Source organism: Anas acuta, chromosome 25 (genome assembly GCF_963932015.1).
Source record: "Anas acuta chromosome 25, bAnaAcu1.1, whole genome shotgun sequence".
NCBI lineage: Eukaryota > Metazoa > Chordata > Aves > Anseriformes > Anatidae > Anas > Anas acuta.
The window spans coordinates 2,891,818-2,913,709 of NC_089003.1; the positions used below are offsets into that span (position 1 = coordinate 2,891,818).

The window sequence follows — 21,892 nt, forward strand, 5'->3', positions numbered from 1 at the left end:
GATGAGTCAGTTCCATGTAAAAAACCACCCCCCCCCTGCCAGAGCGTGTTATTTCTCACCGGGGATCTCTCTTCAGAGTGGATTCCCACAGCTGGCTGCTGGGAAGTTCCACGGGCAGGCCGGGACCACACCGCTCCCTTCCCAGCTCTGCCCTGTGTGACTTTGGTGCAATCACTGTGCCTCAGTTTCCCCAGCTGGGAATAAAACCACCAGCACCAGACCGAGCGCATCCATCTAGACAGAGAAAGAGAAATGGTCGGAGCAGGAATTTGGTTTCGGTCTTGATGCTCGCTGGAACACACCAAGAGCCACATTCTGTGCTCCCTGAGCAGGCAGCAGGCACACCCCACGCTGAAACGCGATGAGTAATTTTCTATCTTAAGCCTAATTTCATTTCAGCCATTTTCTGCAGCGGAGACATACCGGGAAGAGCCAACAGGTGGCAAACTGCAGCCTTCCCTGCGGAGCCTCACGCTGCCTCAATCGCAAAGGGCAAGCGAAATGTCTCAACCTCTTGTAGCACGAACACTGTCTTGGTGCTCTCACTGCACAGGCACAGTTTGAGCCTTGGACCTTCCATGCCCAGGCTGTGCCACAGGTGCTCAGATATCCCAGAAATATCTCAGATCATTCGAACATCCCAGCAATTTCGTGGCACCACTGTGGACTCTATATAGGCAGGGGACAGACAGTCCTAAAAAAAATTAGAGTAACTCGGGTTCAAAGCAGAGCTGCCAGATGTACGCAGGACAACAAAGGAAAGCAAAGCGCAGCATCTGCTTCCACAGCAGCCTGTGGAAGTTCCTGTGACTAGAGGAAACTGCTCAGCTCGCTGACTGCAGAAATAGCAAGACCCAGCTGCCCAGGCCCTGCAGGAACAAGAAATACCCACAGCTCGCAGTGGAGCTCTGTATGAAACATTCTCCAGTTTGTATCTTTAGCTTAAGTGCAGAGGAAATGGCTGGACAGAGAAGAAAATGTCCAGCCATTCCTCTCTGTCCTCCCAAGAAGAAAATGTGTATGGAAGCGTGGTGGATTTTAACTTCAGACAAACTCGTCTGTGATTTCTGGCTTCCTTCCCCATGAACCATGTTTCCAGTAACCGCCTGCTGTAGGAAACCCCTGACAGGCCGCAAGGTCTCTGGCATTTCACTGGGTTTCTGTGTCACAGGGCTGGAACCCGCGGGTCAGCCTCCAGGCTCCCGGAGGGAACCCCCTGCCCAGCAGGACGTGCTCCTTCAGCACCTGGATCTGGCTCAGACGAGCTCTGGGTTTTGCTCTTTTTCTCCTTTTTTTTGACCCCGTAACTCCAGCTAAATAACGCCTGTTCCAGGGCAGCCCAACTGGGCGGACTGGGAGGCTGCAGGGGCTGGGTACGGGTGCGTGAAGAGAGCACAGAGTGTGTGGGAAGGGCTGGAAGGGCAATGGGGGGTCGCGGGGGGGGGGCTGAGGGATGGGAATGTGGGGGAGCGCCTCAAGGGGTCTCTGGGGCAGGGAGAATCTGGGGGGGGGGGCTCTGAGGAGGGGGAGTTCGGGGGGGGGCTCTGAGGAGGAGGCCTCTGGGGGGGCTCTGAGGGAGGGGGGCTCAGGGGGACTCTGGGGGGGGGGCCCTGGAGGTTCTGAGAGGGGGGCTCTGAGGGTCTGGAATTTTTGGGGGGGGGCTCTGAGGGAGGGAAGCTCTGGGGACAGGGCTCCCTGGGGTGGTTCTGAGGGGGGGCTCTGAGGAGGGGGGAATTTTTGGGGGTGGCTCTGAGGGGGAGGCCTCGGGGGGGGGGGCTCTGAGGGAGGGGGCTCTGAGAGGGGGGCTCTGAAGGACTGGAAATTGGGGGGGGGGAGCTCTGAGGGAGAGGATCTTCGGGGGGGGGATCTGAGAAGGGGGCTTCTGAGGAGGGGGGGGCCCTAAGGGGGGGGCTCTGAGGAGGGGGTGCTCAGCCCCCAGGCCCCTCCTTCCCCCCAGCCCCTTGTCGTCACTTCCGCTGCGGCAGCGGCGCCGTGCGTCGTTGCTAGGAGACGTGCGCGGTGACGTCAGGGGCGGGCGCCGCGGTCGATCAGCTGGTGGCGGAGCTGCGGGGCCGCGGCGGCGGCAGGTACCGGGGCCTAAAGGGGCCTACCGGGCCTTACCGGGGCCTAGTGGGGCCTATCCGGCCTTACCGGGGCCTACCGGGTCTTACCGGATCTTACCGGGGCCGGGGCTCGCCCCCCGCAGCCGCCACCGGCTCTGTGAGGGGGCTGCCTGCGGCCTGTCAGCCCCCCCGCCCCCTCCTCCCTTCTCCCCGTTTGTCCCCTCAGGGACCCCGGCGGCGCCATGGGGGAGCTGTTCCGCAGCGAGGAGATGACCCTGGCGCAGCTCTTCCTGCAGTCCGAGGCCGCCTACTGCTGTGTCAGCGAGCTGGGCGAGCTGGGGAAGGTGCAGTTCCGCGACGTGAGTAGCTGCTGCCGCCGGGAAGCCTCCTGGAGCCACTCAAGGGCGGCCCCGGCACCCCCCGGCCCGGTGCCGCCCTTAAAAAGGCCCCGGGGGACCCCCCCCAATGCCCCTTGGCTTCCCCTTGGCGCTGCTCCCCTCGTGGGCACCTTTGTGCTTGGGTATCGCTGAGGAAATGTCTCTCTGTTTTGGCAGCTGAACCCGGACGTGAACGTGTTCCAACGTAAATTCGTTAATGAAGTCAGGAGGTGCGAAGAAATGGACCGCAAGCTGAGTACGTGTCGCTGGGTTTTGATGTGCCCGTAACTCTGGGGCTTTTACAGGAAGAAATTAACGCGGGTTAAACGTGCAGCACTCTGTTAAAAGGCAAAGTGCAGAGCAGAGGAGTGAAGGCTGCCTTCCTTCTGCTCAGCAGCCCGTCAGACTGCTTCCAAGGATTCATTTCCTTGTTAAAAGATAACTCTAACCGCATTAGATCATGTTGGAATAGGAGGTGAAAGGGTACGTGGCTATTAACCAGCCTAGGTGTGGGTTAGCATGGTGAGAATTTGACTTTGAAGTATCTCTTCAGTTAACATTAACAGTACTATCTCTTCAGGGTTCGTTGAGAAGGAGATTAAAAAGGCAAATATTCCTATCATGGACACTGGTGAAAACCCAGAGGTGCCTTTTCCACGTGACATGATTGACTTGGAGGTAATAATGTGTATTAAGACTCAAGTAGTGTTTGATAATAGGTGACGTTAGCTCCACTGATAGATACAGAGTGAATTTCATGGTATGGATGTCCCCAGGGGTCACTCGGAATGCTAGCTGTGCTGGTTCACAGCAGTTTGATTTTGATTCACAAGCACTGTTTTGCTTGCAAATTTTTCCAAATATGATTAGAAGCAAAAGCTTGTATTTTGGCTCGCTTGAACAGGTGAAATTCCTCCAAAATTGTTGGGCTTGCATGATTTGTATTGGGTCTGCGTTGCAGTCATTAAGGGTTTCTAATGATTTGAAGATCAATATATAAGTCCTGTCTAAAATAGAGTGGCTGAGAATGAAGTGTTTCAAGTTGCCTGAAGAGAATGTTTAGATAGTGTCTTTATTTGTATGCAAACTGCATGTAAATTATTTTGATAGGGTTAACAGCACGCATTTATATAATTGTGTTGTTTTTTTCTCCATCTTGCAGGCAAACTTTGAGAAAATTGAAAATGAGCTTAAAGAAATCAACACAAACCAGGAAGCCCTGAAGAGAAACTTCTTGGAGCTGACAGAGTTAAAATTTATACTGCGTAAAACTCAGCAATTTTTTGATGAGGTCAGAATACCGGGAGTGGGGTTAGCACTTGGGTAGCAGGTTTTTCCTCTCACAAATTACCATTGTTACTCTCAAATATATTTTCAGTTGCTGTTTCAGACAGCAAGGTCATTCTTCTGCTTTATTTATGAAAGCTTCTCAAATGATTTTCCGTTTTTCATGCAGTACACATAGCTGCCCATGGTTTGCCACTTATGATGTCATTTTTTTTTAACTTAAGCAATGGTTTCACTAAAAACTGTTGACAATAAATAAGGTACTAGTAGTTCTTAGAGAACATCAACAGACCCAAAATGTTGTGCTACAGTGAGCACTTTCTTCACTGGATAAGAGTTTTATTTATTTATTTTGTTGAGTCTTTGATCAAACCCCCAAAATTTTCAGAGGTAAGTACAAGAGCGAAAACAACACTTAAAATAGCCAGCGTTCTGTCAAATAAGACCCAGTCTGGAAGCTGGTATCTCTTTCTTTCTCTGATGTCATTCACCATACAGTGGCATAAAGTCCAAATGAGAGAAGAGTTAATGCTTCATCTTAAAGGTTAAATATTTCAGAGTCTGGAGAGTTTTCTCAAAGAGCTCTTGTATGTTTTTTGGAATGGTAAGGGTATGGTTTTTGCTGAGCACATGTTCAGTTTCCTCTAATCAAGTATTTTCTCAAAGACTTCTTAATGGACATGGCTTCTAGTATTTATAAAAGTTGTGGTCAAGTGGAGCTGGGCTCCTGCAATCTTCGGTTTATCTAACGGTTCTTTTTTTTGGCACAGGATGCTGCCTGTTCAGGCATTAAGGTTGTTCCCGTGCCAACATAAGCCTTAGCTGCTGCTAACATAGATACTGCTGATATGATCAGTTGATTGGTCATGGGGTTGGTTTCAGTACAAAAAGACTCATCTTCGAGTGTTGAATGTCCACTTAGAAGCTGCTGAGAGTCTCTTTGGACTAGCAGCATTAACATGATAATCTATGACCTAGCTACATTAAAAAGCTAATTAGCTTGCCTGTTCAGGCTGAATATTGACTAAAATAAAGTACAGCTAGTGCTGTGCGCTTCCTTCATTAAGTGTTGTTATCTGGTGAGAGCAACCTTCTGCTTTTCTTCAAGTACAGTGTGAACATGCGAAATTGGAAGATAAAGTTAATTTTCTACTGAAACAATCCATGTCAGGGCACCCCCAGAAGGAGTCTTTGTGTCAGGCTTCAGTGAACGGGCCAGAGAAGGTTTAGGTGCATTTCTGCTCCTGTTTGATAACTGTTCTCTGTAATAATAAATATGACACGCTGCTATATGTAAAAGCAAACTGAACAGTTTGTGTGTGAAGTTCAGTGGAAGATAAGTGTCAAAACCAGGTCTCACTTCACACTGCAAGCAGCTAACGGCTCTGCCTGAGGGATCCTGGCTAGCCCAGGACTTGTGAGCCTCGCACAGTCCTACCCTGAAGTACTGAATGCTTCATTTTGTCATGCTGTCATCTGCACAGTACCTTCAACACTTGAAGACCTTAATAACTTGTAATTAAGATTTTGCTGTTCATAGTAGTTAGTTGCACAAGAAATGGCTTACTCCTCACTCTTTTATATTTGGCATTTGCTCTGCTGCCTGGAGTTCCTGCACTGGGGGGGGGGGAGGGTGAAATTCTTTAGTTCTTTTTATGACCATTCTAGTCGCAGTAGCCATTTCTTGTTTCAACGCACCATGTTGATGATTATGCTCCTTTTCTCAGTCTTCTTGTCTTTGCTTATGAAGAGCAGTAAGAGCTGGAGAGATTTCTCTGAAAGTTTTGCCATAAGCATCCTAGAGTGTGAGCGTAAAAGAAGACTGGAAAAGTAATGGTTAATGGCATGCAGTCCCCTGTCTTTCTTCCCTCTAACTCTCCTCACCATCTGCTTTTTTTCTGTTTATTTTGCATCTGTCATTTCTGTCTGGGCTCTGGGTTAATAGCTTAGATGGTGAAATGAATCCTTTTTAGTTCTTGTGAAAACCGGTGTTCGTTCTGACTGTGGACTGGAAGGGGCTTGAATTGTATGGTGCTATGGGGAGCAATCCGGGGCCAGCACAGAGCAGAGCCTTAATCAAGAGCAAGGGAAATTAAACTTTTTCCAGGCCTTGAGATTAAGGTGCTGATTTGGGTGAACAATGAGCAGTTTTAAAAAATATTTGATAATGAAAGGGGCATGTTCTAATTACTGACGTGTGAATGCTTGCGTTTTTCTAACCTGATGTTGCAAAAAAAAAAAAAAAAAAAGACAACAAACAACTTCACAATAATTTTATGATGTTATACTAACTACTAGGGAAAATACTTATTCAAAGAAATTTTCTAGAGTTTCTTGTCTTTCTGCATTGTAAATGAACAGCACTTTCATTCCCTTAGTCTTTTTTTTTTTCTATTAAATCTTCTAACACTGCACATATCCTTCCAGAGCTGAGCTGATGTTCCTAAGCCATTTCCTTTCTAGAAAGGGCGTGATCATAAAATTAAAGTGATTGAGAGATGAATTTAGAGAACATGCTGTTGTTGTTATTTTTACACAAATAATTTTTCTGTATTAATTCTTTGTTAGTAAAATGAGTCTAGCTAGATTTTTTTCTAAGGTGTTTTGTAATTTCAACTCCTCTGAGTGGGGCTTCTTGTTTTATATGGTGTCCCAAACAAAGGACACACAGCCCCAAGAGGGTCAGAGGTACCATCAAACACTTGTAAGAGCTACTCTCTCAAGTGAGGTGGATCCAAAGTTTTCATGTGCTAACCTTTTTATGTTTTATATGCTAGAATGTGATGATTAGAAGCTGTGCTTCAACTACTCTAACGTTTGCTTCGTAAAAATTATCAGAAAGAATCTTGCTTCCTGATAAATGCAATACAAGCCTCTTAAAACTTTAATGGTCTTGTTGTTTTTCAACATCTTGAATCTTAAATAATCACTGGCGTGTTTGGTGTGTATGTTTTGTTTTGGGGTACCAAACTTGTTTTGCTGTGTTCTCTGTGAAACAAAATTTTGATTTTGTTCACTTGATATTGCAACAAGTTGGCTTAAGGTGGAAAGGACCAGAACTTGTTGTCTTTCCAACGTAAATTAAGGGCCCCCCTTATTTTTGTAACATCCATAAGCTAAAGCAAATGTGTGGACAAAAAAATTGAGCTGGATTTTATGTCAGCCTTGCAAAAAAAAATAAAAATCCTTCCTATAGGAAACACTTTTATTTGGCATGCAAGTAAAATGGTGCAGAGCTCCTCACTAAAAATATCATGCAACCATTGTGAGAATAAAGAAATTATGGCTGAGTTGTTACACTTGCCATTTACTTTTGCAAGGCTGCGTTGCTTGCGTGCATGCATTTTACATGTTGTGCAGTCAAACTCTACCTTCCAATGTATTGTAGCAAGTTCCCCGACAGCACAGTGAGGGACGGCCTCCTGTGTACCACAGAGGGTAGAATTTGGCCCTTTGCTTGTGCTAAAGAGCTCTGTCAATTTCTTTGTTTCATTATATAAGCTGCAGAGGTAGAAATAACTGACACTGGGTTGTGAATGAAGTTTGAGGATGGTGCCCAAGAGGATGTCACTTGAGCATCCTTCCTGACTCAAATTGCTGATGCTTACAAGCTGTATTCCCAAGAATTTCAGTCTGCAAATCAGCTGCAGTAAAGGACTGTATACGCTGCTTCATGTTTTAATGCCTAGCTAGTCAGAAATTAAGTAACCTTGTCAGACAGCCTTAAGCAATACATCGTATGCAACTGGCAAGAATAAACAGTGAATAGGAGAATAAATGCAGAATAAATGGATTTAAGCAGCAAGTGTGCCCTTAAGCTGGAAGTACTGTGGTTTTCCTGGAGGGAGAGCTTTTTTTACAGTCAGTGAAGAGATTTTATATCCATTCCTTCTGGATTTTGTTGCTTATTCTGACCGTATCCATGCTGATGTAGCAAAGTAACATGGAATTAATCAAACCGTTGTCACCTAATTCTAAGAGGAGTAAGGTATTGCTTTGTCTGTGAAGTATGGTGGAAGCCTGATGTAGAGGATGTGCAGGTCTCACAGAGCTAGGTTGTAGGGTTACAATCTTGTGAAGTTATAAGGTCAGTTAAACTGTCTGTGGAAGACTTAACCTGCACAGCACTCTTCTGTCTGTGCACCAGAGTATTTTGTATGTGTAATTTCACAGGCACCTCTTAGAAATGCCTTCTGCATCTTTATTAATATGCAGAAAATGCACAACTAGGGCAAGAGTGAATCAGCCTCTGCTTTCACTTTATTTTCCGTTTAAGATCTAGGGGAAGATATGAGTAAGGTGTGTCACAGTTTTGTGCTGTTAAAAATGGTTCTTGGGAACATCACTTGTATTTAAAACTGGATAAATTTATTGGAATTCTGCCTTTCTTCAGACTTATATATCCCACAGCCCCTCTGTTCTGTTGCAGCAAACTTTGGGCTATTCTTATGTGGGAGCTTTGAGCCATTCCACTTTCCCTCTTGTTTTTTTCCTCCTTGTGTGATTCTTGCTGTCTTTTCTATCATCTGGTTCCTCTTTCCGCTGTTTTATGTTCTTTCTTTTTTTTTCTTTTCTTGTCTCCCCCAACTATCTCCTGGTTCCTCGTTCCCTGCATGCCACTAACTAGTTTCATTAGATATTAATTGATTTGTGAATTCAGGCTGAATTGCATCATCAGCAGATGGCGGATCCAGACCTGTTGGAGGAATCCTCTTCACTCCTGGAGCCAAGCGAGATGGGAAGAGGTGCCCCGCTACGGCTTGGGTAATGGCAGTTTGTGCTTTTGTCTGTCTTGCGTTAGGGTTGCTGGCTTATGTTTATCATTTATATGGAGTCCGTGGTGATTTGAGCACGATTGTTGCAGAACTGGCACTTGAAGCAGCTCAAAGCTGATCTAAATCTAGCTGTTGGTTTCCATTCTTGTCCCATGCGCATCAACTTTCCAGTTCCCATTTGTGCTTTGCACGTTTCTCTATAGACACAAAAAATGTACTAGTTTATTCTTTATAAATCTGTTCTGTTTGCTTTTTCAGACACCGAGCTCTCTCAACTTTGTTGAAACCAGTAACTGTGAGCACCTAATGCTCTGAAAAATCTGTATAGTTCTGTATCTTCTGTACTAACTGCTTCCAGGCTGTATCCATATGTGTGTAATTCTTTGTCTGGATGTAGGCATTTGAGTCAGTGAGGTCTCCTGAAGCATCTGCCTAGACCATAGTCAGTGGTAGCCTTGACTGCTAAATGCTTGGTGTGTAACGTACCATGAGCCTGTTGAAACAAACAGTAGCAGGTATAGAAACTGTATGTCTAAATACGTTTTTCTTCTCCTTTTTTTTTTGGTAGACAATTTTCTGTTAAAAGTCTTAGCTTTTGGTATAGTGCCATTGTTTTTGTTGTAGTTTTATCTCTGTGTATGTAGAGAAGTTTTCATTTTGTGTAAGGAACTCATTTCAAAGCAAGGTTTTTGTTGTTTTCAACCTGATGCTAAACTCCAGCTGGTGTCAGTGCTTTGGGTGCTGGGCTGTGTATTCTTGTAGGTGCAGAGCTCACGCTCGTACTGTCTCCTCTGCAGGTTTGTGGCTGGTGTGATCAACCGCGAGCGAATCCCCATGTTTGAGCGCATGCTGTGGCGAGTGTGCCGAGGGAACGTGTTCCTGCGTCAGGCAGAGATTGAAAACCCCCTGGAGGATCCTGTAACGGTAAAGGAAACCATCATTTACAGCAGCAAGTCTCCGATTCATGAAAGGATCTGCTGTATAGATCTAAGCCTGTATCCTTCCATGAGCTCCATGCAGGCAAACACTGGAGTTGCATCTCTTCACAGTACCAGTGTGCAGCGCCTGAGGCTCTAAAGGCCAATATTTTTCTGCTCTTTTTTTAAAAAAAGTGAGATGGGTAACGGATGCTGTCAAAAGGGGAAATACAACTCTGAATTTGGACTGCAGCAGGGCATAGCTGCTTCTCTGGCAAAAAATGTGCAAACACAACTCCTTCGTGCAGTTCTGAATAAGAGTTAAACCTCCTTGAAAGAGAGGCTTCTGTGGACATCAGTGTGACACCAGTAGCTCACTTAGTATGAGTTTGAATCTTTCACTTTTTCTTAATTTGTTACCCAGAAATCTAAATGTCCACTTGAGAATTTTTGGCTTTATTATGAATATAAGCAGTAAATGTTGTGATTGGGCCTGGTTTTACGTACGATGTCCTCTTTGCTCGAGTCAGTGGACAATGCCCAAGTTTTTGGAACTGCTGATCTTAACGTGTGAAAAGAAGGGCTGTATGTAAGCTGCACTGGAACAAAAAAATAGCCATGTTGTAAGGCAGTGACTGCTGCTTTCTCAGAAGGCTGACTTGTTCTCTTGTCCCACCAGCCACTGGTAGTTGACCTGTTGAATTATCTGTCAGCATGGAGACACTTTGTTCTTATTGTGCAACACTTCCTTAAACTGAGGTTACACCTAATGTAATTATTCTTGAAACATTATGGTAAGGTTTCCTAAGTAAGGTAGAACAATAACTTATCAACAAATGCAGGAAAGGGGAACTAGCTACCAGCATGAAAACAGCTGTACAAAGAATGTGCTGTTGGCCTCCCCTGAGAATCAAAGTTGCTAAATTCCATCGTACTTTAATTCACTCTTCAGCTTTTTGCTTGATTCTGTAGGCGGGCTGCCTTCAGTTAGTGATGAGATATATATTTCATTGCATCTCTGTTCTTATGACAATTTTTTTCAGATTTTCATGTCTATTGTTTGCCATAGAATAGGTATTAGGATCATCTAGAATTTTAGTTCAGTAAACATGAGTCCAGCATTAGTGTCCTATACCGTGTCTAAGGAAAGTGCTTCTCTTGTGGCTGAGTGTAAAGGTGCATTCTTGACTTGCTATGCAAATATGAACCCTATCTGTACAGGCTTCAGCAAAGAGAAAGTAGAACTCTGTTGTAATTTGCTGTAATGCTGATTTCTGCAGACAGCTGGGCTATTACAGCACACCCTTTCTTCTTTTCTAGGGGGATTATGTGCACAAGTCTGTGTTCATCATCTTTTTCCAAGGTGACCAGTTAAAGAACAGAGTCAAGAAGATATGTGAAGGGTATGCAAGTTACTTGAAAGTCTTACAGCTAGGCATCTCCCTGTGTACAGTACCTGTAAAGGAACTCACTTGAGCATTTGAAATACACTGAAGTAGCTTAATGTCCGTAGTTTTCAGCTACTAGTTTCATGATGACTGTAGTTTGACAGCAAATAAATCCTCCAGTAACCAGGTGAATCATGTTTTACAGTCAAACTGGCTACTCCCTAAGCCTATAATGCTCAACATAGGTGACTGCTTTTTGTTTGAGAATACCTTAAACAGCAAAGTAAATGTTGAATTCAGACCTGTCGGGATGTCAGCAGGCAGTATTGTCATGGGGGAGACCAACAATAACTACGTCTAGCAGCTGCTGCATTGGCGTGATAACAGCACCCTGACCTGGGATGGCTAATCAGCTGCACAACAGTGCCTTTGAAGTGCCGTCAGTGCAGGGAACAGAGGAATTTCTTCTGCTTCATTTTTTTCTAAACATTTAGCTTCTGTTTTGGCCTTAAACAAACTTCTGCACCCATTTGATTTAGCAACTGAAACTGCTTGGCAGGTTTGCTGAACAGAAACTGCTTTAAAGGTGCTTCTTGCTTTATTTCTGTGTTCAGTCTCAGCCATCTGTCTCCCTGACTGGTTTATTCCTTCCATATTTGTTACTAAGGAGACTTGCATGTATTTCAGATTCCGTGCCTCCCTCTACCCGTGTCCAGAAACACCACAGGAGCGGAAGGAAATGGCTTCTGGTGTCAATACCAGAATTGATGATCTTCAGATGGTAAAACAAAATCGGGTCAATGCTTTTTTGTTTGTTAATTGGTATTTGGATTACTCTGTGGATCCTATTAAAAGAGGAGAAATGTTGGCCCTATTAGGTCACCATATTTTCAGCGGAGGCTAGCTTGAGACCAACAGCTCAGCAGTGCATGAAAGGTGTTCGGAGGCTTTCTGTTCTGCTGTTTTGTTTTTCAGCACTTAGGGTGGTGAGGTGGTTTGAACTTTCCAGAGGGCTGAGTAGTTAATTATATACATGTAAAAACAGTGTTAATATAGAGCTGTGTGCCAGGGAGCAGAGAAGAATATTCATGTGTAAGAAGATACCGTGCTTCCAATTCTGAAAATATGTTTGTGTAATTGTCTGTTTCATCTGCAAGAACTTAGTTAAAATAAATTCAGACTTAGTATTGTTATCTCAACTTGGAAATAATTTTAACTTAGCTATTTTTCCTGCCTGTCTTCATATTTTCATGTTGTGTTGTCCTGAAGAGCTTCTGCCTTGAAACTAAGCTCTTGTGCCTGAATGTTGATAAAAAGCAATGAGCACAAAAAACTACTGGGTGCCAGCTCTGAAATATTTGATGCTTGCTTCAAGGAAGAAAGGCAGTATGTCATAATGCAGAAAAATGTAAGGGATCCAAGATGAAAATAAGGAACAAGTTCAGGAGCTAGAAGAAGAAATTAATTTGACCACCTTATCTTATACAGAACCTCTCTCAAGCTGGAAGTTGTGTGGTGCAGCTGTTTCGTAATTCTAAAGAATGCAGAAGCAATTTGACTGTCAGAATGCAAAGCTGCATGTGATAGCTGTGCCCCATGTCCTCACTTTCCCTTGAGTATCAGACTTTCCAGGCTGGGAGTCTGACTTGGCCTGAGTTAGACTTGTTCCAGTTGGAAAACACCCTTAGTAGAAAACACTTTCTCCTTTCCATTTTTTTTAAAGTCTGTTGTAGTGTTTTTCTGTTTTCTTAAGGCAGCGTACACCTCACTTGTAGAACTCTTCTCTGCTCTTTTAACCTGGGTGGAGGAAAAAATTTTTGTGATCACAAAAGAGTTCATTGTTTGAAGTAACCACTGACTTGGAGTTGGAGGAGGAAAGTATTCAAAGGCTATACCTGGAAGGAAGCCCTAAAATCTTTTAGCAGAACATAACTAATATGGAGAGTAAAGCATACACTGCAGACATGTGGCAGTCTTGTGCGTGGGATGGGGGTCAGGGCTCAGACATCCGTCCTCTGGTGGGTAAGCCCTACTTCACTGCACTTCTGTGTGCTGCGGGTTTTGACTACTGATCTTGTCTCGTTTTTGTCCCACTTCTCTATGAAAGGTGCTGAACCAAACAGAGGATCATCGCCAAAGGGTTCTGCAGGCAGCTGCTAAAAATATCCGTGTCTGGTTCATCAAAGTACGCAAGATGAAGGCCATCTACCATACCCTGAACCTGTGCAATATCGATGTGACACAGAAGTGCTTGATTGCTGAAGTCTGGTGTCCTGTTGCTGACCTCGATTCTATCCAGTTTGCTCTCAGGAGAGGCACTGTGAGTATCTGCTGCACTGCTCCTATCTGCTTCTGTTCAAGCAAACTATCAACTGTCAGCAAGCGCAACATGGATTAATTGATTTTTCTGGAAACCATCCCTTTGGGCTGTTTGAGTCAGTCCTCACAGTGCACAGCTTATTTAACATGCAGGAGTCATGGCTTATAGCTATAATGCTGTGTACCTTATAAATACGTTGTGTAAGCCTTGAAGTTCAGGAAAATGCTGTGATCAGGTGTTTTTCTGTGTTGGAGCTGTTTGGTTAACATAACTGTGCATTGTAGTCCTGCTGTTTTTATATACAGTGCAGCTTCCTGAAGGGAGCTATTCAGGACATTAGCAAGCTTGCCTTCTGCTCAGGTAGATAATGAAAAGTCAGGTGTCTTTTCATTTGCTGTTTTAGAAAATAATGAAATAAAATGCTCCTCCATACTAAAAGTGTTTCTCCTCCTGAAATATGAAGTGGAGAGCAGAGGAGTCTTGGCAGCCTTCTTCAGCTGCTCAAGTATACTTCTTCATTACACAAGCGGGCTATAAAAATGCAAGCTTGCAGTTTAACAAATACTAACAAGAAAGTAATGTTTTACTCTGTCCTCCCTTACTCTGAGGATGTTTTCTAGTCCTGATTTTTTATTTTTTTAAAAACAGGAGCACAGTGGATCCACTGTCCCATCCATTTTAAATAGGATGCAAACTAATCAGACCCCACCAACATACAACAAAACTAACAAGTTTACTTGTGGCTTTCAAAACATTGTTGATGCTTATGGCATTGGAACTTATCGGGAAATAAATCCAGGTAAATCCATACTTACAAATGTAACTTCTTTTAGTTGTAGCGTTTCTCAATGTTGACTGTCCTGTGTGAAAATTTCTATTGGTGAACTTAACTCCGGTCAGAAGCAGGGAACATCCCTGGGAATTGTATTGCATGTAAATTGTACTGTAGTAAGGCTGGGCTTTCTCAGATGCAGTGCATTAGGAGTGTCATTTTTCTCCTACAGCACCGTACACAATCATTACCTTCCCGTTTCTGTTTGCTGTGATGTTTGGAGATTTTGGCCATGGAATCCTGATGACTCTGATTGCTGTCTGGATGGTGTTCAGGGAAAGTCGTATTCTGTCACAGAAAAGTGACAATGAGGTAAAGAGACGGGGCATGCTTGGCTTTGCATCTAAAGCAGAGTTGCAACTTGATTTACTTGCGTCTTCCCCCTCTTCAATTGAAAATACCTGTTACTCCTTGCATTTGAAATTTGCGAAGCACACAAGCAGACTGAAAAGTCTATGGACGACAGAGTAGCATCATCCTGTGATTTTCCTTTCAGATGATTGGAGTAAATTATTCCTTTCAGATGTTTAAAGGAAATTGTTTATCAAGTGCAGCTGGACAGCTAAGTAGTTGTAAATGGATCACCCCAGAACCTGGTTGGGTTATAAAGGGATTCAGTCACTGGAAAATTCCTGGTGTCTATGTGCACCCAAGCACGTGTATCTCCACGATTCTTCCTTTTACTGGTCTAGGCTTAGGCTGACAGGAAGCAAACCAGAGTGCAGGTGCATTGACAGAGCATGGAGAAAGCTGGAATGGGGTCAGCACTGCTTAGTTCCAAAGCAATGCTGCCAGCTGGGGGGTTGCATCACTGGGTGGAGTGCAATTTATCCTCTTCAGCTAATTCCAGATTCTTTACATGCAGTCACACCACCAACTTATCCCTTGTTTGGGTTCTGTTCTTGCAGCGTTACCTCTTGCACCCTTAATCCCCGCCACGTGGGAATAAAGACTGGGGTTTCAGTCCATATGGCCAGTGTTGCTTGTTCTGCAACTGACTGATGTTACTGCTTTGTCCGTATGAGAGACTTCCCTTGTTCTCATGGACCTTCTTTTCTCTTTTTTTATGTCAGATGTTCAACACTGTTTTTAGCGGCCGATACATCATTCTACTGATGGGGCTGTTCTCCACTTACACGGGCCTCATCTATAATGACTGCTTCTCCAAGTCTCTTAATATGTTCGGCTCATCATGGAGCGTTCGGCCGATGTTCACAAAAGGCAATTGGTCGTGAGTAAATAGTTGGTAATTACATAACTAACAAGTGATAGTGTCAAGTAGGTGACGTTATCCATCATCCTCCCATGTCAGTAAAGCAAAAAATTCTGATCTCAGGCTCGAGTAGAATTGAAAGAGAGGGTGTAAATGTAATGCCCAACAAGTTTCAAACCAGCTTGTTTTCAGAGAATTAATACAGAAGCACTTTAACAGTGCTCTTCTCATAGATTCACTAGATTCAGGCAAGATTCCTGTCCCCTGAATCTTTTTTCCTTGTGGCACTGAATAACAGGTCAGGAGACAGATTTATTACTCATTTGGCAAATCTCTAGGGCCTCATGGGAACCTTAAAGTTCTCTCAATCTGAGCTATTTCTTGCTCTCACAAGGGAAGAATGCTATTACTTTTAAAAAGAGGTCAGCATTGCTTGTGCTAATGTTTATATAATCTACTTATACCCAAACAGAGATGCTCTGCTGGAGACTACTCCTCTGCTTCAGCTGAACCCTGCTATTCCAGGGGTGTTTGGTGGTCCGTATCCCTTTGGCATTGACCCAGTAAGAGCCCTTCCTTCCTATGCTGTCCTTTATGAACATCTTGTGTAAACAGAAAAATGTCCAGTTCACTGTGAAAGATTTCCCCCTCCCAGCCATTCCATTAGCATTCCTTATCAGTGCTGGAAACAGTCCTGAATGATGAAAATGTTCCTAAGAGGCGCTAAATGGAGGATAGAAAGACTTGGGGCCACAAAAGGCTTCTTTCTCATCCTTTCTAACCTACAGCTTTTTAATCAAATCTGGCATGAGACATAGAAATCATTTTACGAAATTACTTTTTCTTTTTTTCCACTTCGGAAAAAGTTAGTTATCTGTCTTTCCAATCAGTCTTGGAAATGTAAGTTTCTGAGTAATCCTGACATTTTGTAGCTGCTTATATCAATAGCGCTGCTTCTATTACTTAGAATATTTGACAAAAATATTGTGTGTTCCACATCAAAGAGGAAGTGCAGAAAAGCAGAACTTGTCTAACTGCTCTAATGAGCAGTTAGAATGTCTAATTGCTCATTGAAATGGATAAACATTTTTTTTTTCTGTCAAGGTAATAGCCTCTGTACTCTTTTCCTGCAACTTTTGCCTACCATAAAAATAAGCAAGGCTTGATTCCTGCTCTGATAGTGGGATCAGTTGCTTTAAGTGCTCTTATCAGGAAGATTGTCTGCTTGTTTCCTGAATAGGTATCTGCATGACAAACATCTTTGTTAAAAACCAAACAAATAGAACCTTGCCCTTAGAGCCTGATACTTTCTGGATGGCTAATACTGTTTAGCTTAGAGAGAACACTTTCATTCTTCTCTGTTTTCCTTTTACTCAGTGCTTGGCTGACTTAATGGTGTTTTTTCACAGATCTGGAATATTGCCACCAATAAGCTGGCCTTCCTCAATTCATTTAAGATGAAAATGTCTGTGATTCTTGGCATTATCCACATGCTCTTTGGTGTCACACTGAGTCTTCTCAACCACATGTAAGTGCTTTGTTCTGCTTTCTTGATGGGGGAGGGAGGAAAACTTCTCCGGGTATAATGTGTGTATCTGTTTAAGATGCAGGAGTCTATCAGACTTTAACTGAAAGGCATAATACAGTTATTTCTGTGTACATATCACCATGCACGCTAAGTAGCTAACTGTGTGAAGTCCTAACTATTATAGAAGTGTGTAGCCTCTGCAGTTTTGTTCCAGAGGTGCTTTTCCCTTTCTCTTAAAAAGTTTTTTGCCCTACACATGCCTAATGTGAACTAAATATAATTTCAAACTCTCCTTTTTTTCTTTTTTTTCTGTAGATATTTTAAGAAGCCACTGAACATATACCTTGGATTTATTCCAGAAATTATTTTCATGTCCTCACTGTTTGGATACCTTGTTATTCTCATTTTCTACAAATGGACAGCCTACGATGCTCACACATCAAAGGATGCACCAAGCCTTTTAATACATTTTATCAATATGTTTCTGTTCTCCTATGGCGATACCAGTAACAAGATGCTTTACAAAGGGCAGGTGCGTGCTCTTGCTAGAATAGTAAGATCATGGATGATTCATTATATTAATCTTTCTAATATAACCTTATACTAATTGTAAAATCAGGCATTAAACAGTTTCTCTCTGAGAGAGAAGAAATGTAGCATCATTTCCAAAGCCTGACACTATGTAATCTTGAAGAAAGAAGGAATAATTCCTTTGCAGAGAATTTATAACTGAATGAACATAAGTCAGCTGTGCCCCCAGCATATTTGGATCCAGATTAATAGTGAAGAGTCATTAGAAATATTGCCCTGCATCTGCAGTGCAGTGCCTTGAAGCTTAGCTAAGGTGCTAATGCGATTTCCCCACAGCACTCGGATAGCTGCCAAGTTGTCATTCCCTGCAGAATCCTTTGTCTTTTTCCCGAATCTAAACCACTATCAGTGTACACAGCACGTGTACAGTCAGGCAAGTTGGAGTCAGTTATCAAGTACAGCTCATGTTGCTGTTCCTGGGGGGGAGAGAGAGCGTGTGAAGCATCCACATGCTCTGGGAATTCAGTCGTTCAGTGTCATGTGAGACCTCTTGAAAGGTTTGTTTTTTTTTTTTTTTTTGAGTGTGGACTGCCACTAAATCATCTGAGACTTGTTTCTGTTACAGCAAGGGCTCCAGTGTTTCCTCGTGGTGGTGGCGTTACTGTGCGTGCCCTGGATGCTGGTAGCCAAACCTCTGGTCCTTCGCCATCAGTATTTAAGGAGAAAGCACTTGGTGGGTGACTACCTTGTATATTTTCAATATGAGAACTTATTACGGTTGAAAAGCTTTGTTCTCCACCTGGATACATGAGTTCATGCTGCCCTGTGACCTGTAAAGCCTCTTTGCATATTCCTAGTCAGAGAGGCCGCTGGGTTTTACTGCAGATGAGGTATTGCCTGCCTGCTTAGCAGATCTGGATCCAGCATCAAGTCAACTTTTAAAAACCCTACCTGTTGGTAATGACAAAAGCAGTATGACTGCTTTGAGCATTGTCAGCTGGTTTGGGAACAGTTTTATTGGTTGCTGGATGCATTTCTGTGCTTTTGCTAGGATGACAGTTTAAAAACAAAGTAAACTTCATGGCTGACAACCTAAATGGCCATATTTCTTAAAGCAGTTTGGATGGTTAAAAGTAACAGTGATTGCAGAACTGTTTTTTTCACTTTTACATGAGAGGTTATCTCCTGGGGTACTCCGTAGGTTTCCACCTGTGCTGTAAAGTATCTTTATATAAAGTGCAGGGACCTGGCACATGTGCACTGGGGATACTTGAAAATTTTCCCTGCATGTATGGCAGACAGCTTTTAGGATGTTAAGTGAGTCAAAGATCAGTTCAGTTAAAGACACTCCCTCTCCCTTCTCTGACCATCTTTCATCCTCCCATGTCCCCTCCATTCGTCTCCCTTTCTCTTTTTGTTTTCTTCCTCCTCCCTTTCTTTTCTTCCATTCACTATCAGGAAGGGCAGCCCGTGGAGGCCCAAGTCAGCACAGTCCCGAACGAGCAGGCACTAGAGGCAGCAGCGGCTGCAACAGTGAGTGGATTTAAAAAATCACGTGATGGATTTATATCTAATTATCAAGAGAGCATGGAATGTATCTGAATTTCATAAGTGAATGACAACTGCACCTTTAGGGTGAAAGACACTTTGTCTTGGACACTTTGTCTTGGAAAGAGCAAAGTTCAGCATAACTGATACATTCTGGAAGAACTCCCAGGCTGGTGGACAATAGTTCCATATGCACAGAATGCAGAGACGCTTTGCAGGAGTGCTGCTGAACTCAAAACCTGCAGAGCAGCACAAGAATACCTTGCTACCACATCCCCCCAGGTTAAGTTCCCCTTTTTTCCTTTTCTTGCATATTTGTTTAAGCTAGATTAGGATTCTTCTCAGTGAAGCGTTTTTGTTTGCATTGTGTGTTCCCAAACATCGTGTTTATGTGATGGCCTCCCAGCAAGTTCATACCAGTACTTACTGGATTTTTAACATCTGTGCCCTTGTAGACACTTGGACTTGAAAACTACCATAAAATGGTTAAGCAGAAATAAGCAGTTATTTCTGCTTATTTGTGTCCAAACCTGTAGCCAGCCCTTCCATGTGAAAGCTTTCTGGTGGAATGAAGATTACAGCAGCTCCTAGAACTTCTGTCTCTTTCTCTGTACTGCATATTCCAAATTGGTTTTAGTTATGAATGCTGCCTAACTAAGAAGCTTAAATCAAATGAACAGTGAAACAAATTGTGTGCTTTACGTGCTAAAGATGCTTTGAGGATAACTTCGTAGCTGTTGGCCTATGTTTCAATCATGAAATTTTCAGTAGCCTCACAGAAACGTCAGAAATAACAATAGATTTTTTTGTGCATAATCCATCCCACATACTGAGTGCCTCTTAGTAAAAGAAGCTGTGAGTGAAGATCTCTGGGTGAGGTGTGGCTGGAGTATAAAGGAAATGGTTGGAGCTGTGTTTAGTTTGGACTCTACAGAGAACAGATGCAAGTTGGGTGTGAGGGAAAAGCTGCAAAAGTACAAATTCTTCCAGGCTAGGAGTGCAGAAATGGAGTGCTGATACTATTCAACAGTAACTTAGTGTTTCAATGCTGAAAACTCAAAGCATTGTCTTATGTATTCTAACTTTTTTAATCTTATTTCTATTTTCAAAGCAAAAACAGCTACCTAATTTGTCTTTGGAAACAACTTGACAAAATCTTTAATTTGTGTCTGGTAGTTTTAGCAAATTTATAATCTGGCATAAAGTAAAAGTAGGCTTCTAAGAACAAATTGGTTGAAAGAACACTGAGACTGTTCTGCTCGTACATGTATGCCAGAGCGATGAGCTGTGAAAGCCACGGAATCTTAAGCCTCCTCGGTTTGTGTTGTCATCCCTAAACTTCTGAAGTATTAATGTTGCTAGTTAGCCTGTTTACATTCTGTGTTACAAATGACCCCGGTACAGTCCGAAAGCTGAACGCAGGGCTTTTATTTCCATTTGTGGCATTTCAGTCCACCTCTTTAGGTGGGCCAGGCTCAGAGGTCTTCGTGTACAGTCCCTCAGATCAGACACGAGCATTTTCTGTCTTTGGAACATCTGGAAGGAAGTAGAAATCCTGCTGTACAGTGCCCGTAGCTGCTTGCTGAAGAGAAATCCAAAACTAGAGATCTGCAAGTTAGGCCTTCATTGTCTAATACGCATTTACAACACATCAAAGCTCTGCTCGAGGTCACTGTCAGATGTTGAACAGTTCTCTGCGTCCTTTCTTGGTGGTGGTGAGACAGCATGGAGGAGGAAGCCTGCTGTAACTGTGCAAGGAGTGCAGTCATCAAGTGATCCTATCAGAGGAAAGTTTCAACTTGCTTTGTGGATTATTCTTTCCTATTCAGAGAGCAGTAGATTTATGAGCGTCAGACGCTGAGTGTCAGAACCAATGCCTATAAAAGGAACTGCTTGCACAACACCGAATTTCCAAGTAAGGGAACGTCTGATTTCCCACGTGTGTCGGGATGCCTGGCACTGGTGGGGAGCGAGTGTGTGTGTGCACAGATCTGTGTCAGTCAGTCCTGCTCTGAGGTGCCACTGTGCGACTTGTTTCACTTCCAGCAGTGGTGCTTCAGTCCTTCTGAGTGCTTGTTCAACAGCTGCTGGGCAAAACGTTGGTCTGTTGCACATCAGTTATAGCAAATGTTCTTGTGAGAGATGTGGCTTTTATTGGGATTGCAATTACTTTAGAGAAATGTATCAAATATTCATGCAGGAAGACTTTTTTTTGTCCCCCAACCCTAGCAGGAATCAGCATCTTTCCCATCCAAGCTGGGAAACAGAATTGTACAGCTGGTTTAACCCGGGCCTTAATGTCTTGTCTTCTTCTGTGAGCTACTGCTGCTGCACTTGGAGTCGTAAGAAGCACCCACTCTTGTAATAAAGCACCAACAACGCTTTGTTCTTTCTTTTTCTGCATGTATTAGGGGACACACAACTTTGGTGGGATCCGGGTGGGCAATGGACCAACTGAGGAGGATGCTGAGATCATTCAACATGACCAGCTATCTACCCACTCTGAGGAGGGGGAAGAGGTAAGAACCTGGCCAGCCTCTGTCTGAGGTCAATGAACTTGGTAGCAGAATGTGCTAGCTTTTTGGACTACATTTACTGATTTCCAAGCTGTTTAAATAGCAACATTTTCAGTAAAGTGTTTTCATAGCAGTAAAGTACCACAGACCATCTTTTGGTCATTCCCAGGAGTTCTGGAAAAAAAAAAAAAGGCAGCATAATTTGCAGATAAAGGGAAAAGTGGCTTTGTTTGTCCTCCTTACAAGGAACCATCATCTTAGAGGCTACACAGAGCTGCAGAGTGCTCCCAGATGGTATATTCAGCTTGTCTCTGGCTGAAGTGCAGTGCATTTGTGCTGCTTGCTGCTCCAGTTAGCCAAAGGCCAAGGGCTGTGTTTCTGCAATAGTTTATGTTCCTTTTGACTGGTGGGGGTTACTTTAGCTGCTTTGCCTTACTTCTGATAGAGGAGAAAAAGGAGACAGTCTCTTAATTTGGGAGTTTTTTGACTCCTCTTAACAGTTCTCCAGCGTTACCTTGCTTCCATAGTGCATGTAGTGTGTAACTGCTTTGCTGGGTCATGCTTAGGAGGGAATTATTGAATGTGCTCGTGATTAAT

At 43.5% G+C, this 21,892-nt stretch overlaps 1 protein-coding gene across 7 annotated transcripts in view; it reads left to right on the forward strand.

The window, feature by feature from the left end:
* The first annotated feature begins 1,967 nt into the window (after nucleotides 1-1,967).
* The window catches only part of ATP6V0A1 (ATPase H+ transporting V0 subunit a1), a 30,645-nt gene continuing 10,720 nt past the window's right edge, over nucleotides 1,968-21,892 (forward strand). For 2 of the 7 annotated variants that reach the window (XM_068660567.1, XM_068660568.1), the window contains exons 1-19: nucleotides 1,968-2,087; nucleotides 2,290-2,422; nucleotides 2,618-2,696; nucleotides 3,021-3,118; nucleotides 3,603-3,731; nucleotides 8,388-8,491; nucleotides 9,300-9,426; nucleotides 10,740-10,822; nucleotides 11,495-11,588; nucleotides 12,915-13,127; nucleotides 13,776-13,926; nucleotides 14,132-14,271; nucleotides 15,033-15,190; nucleotides 15,645-15,735; nucleotides 16,582-16,700; nucleotides 17,016-17,232; nucleotides 17,857-17,964; nucleotides 18,690-18,764; nucleotides 21,191-21,298. In XM_068660567.1, coding sequence (XP_068516668.1) covers nucleotides 2,306-2,422; nucleotides 2,618-2,696; nucleotides 3,021-3,118; nucleotides 3,603-3,731; nucleotides 8,388-8,491; nucleotides 9,300-9,426; nucleotides 10,740-10,822; nucleotides 11,495-11,588; nucleotides 12,915-13,127; nucleotides 13,776-13,926; nucleotides 14,132-14,271; nucleotides 15,033-15,190; nucleotides 15,645-15,735; nucleotides 16,582-16,700; nucleotides 17,016-17,232; nucleotides 17,857-17,964; nucleotides 18,690-18,764; nucleotides 21,191-21,298 — 2,211 coding nt within the window. In that variant the 5' untranslated portion in view covers nucleotides 1,968-2,087; nucleotides 2,290-2,305. The remainder of the gene's footprint in view (nucleotides 2,088-2,289; nucleotides 2,423-2,617; nucleotides 2,697-3,020; nucleotides 3,119-3,602; nucleotides 3,732-8,387; nucleotides 8,492-9,299; nucleotides 9,427-10,739; nucleotides 10,823-11,494; nucleotides 11,589-12,914; nucleotides 13,128-13,775; nucleotides 13,927-14,131; nucleotides 14,272-15,032; nucleotides 15,191-15,644; nucleotides 15,736-16,581; nucleotides 16,701-17,015; nucleotides 17,233-17,856; nucleotides 17,965-18,689; nucleotides 18,765-21,190; nucleotides 21,299-21,892) is intronic. The other 5 variants (XM_068660570.1, XM_068660571.1, XM_068660569.1 and 2 more) reach the window with 4 other exon arrangements.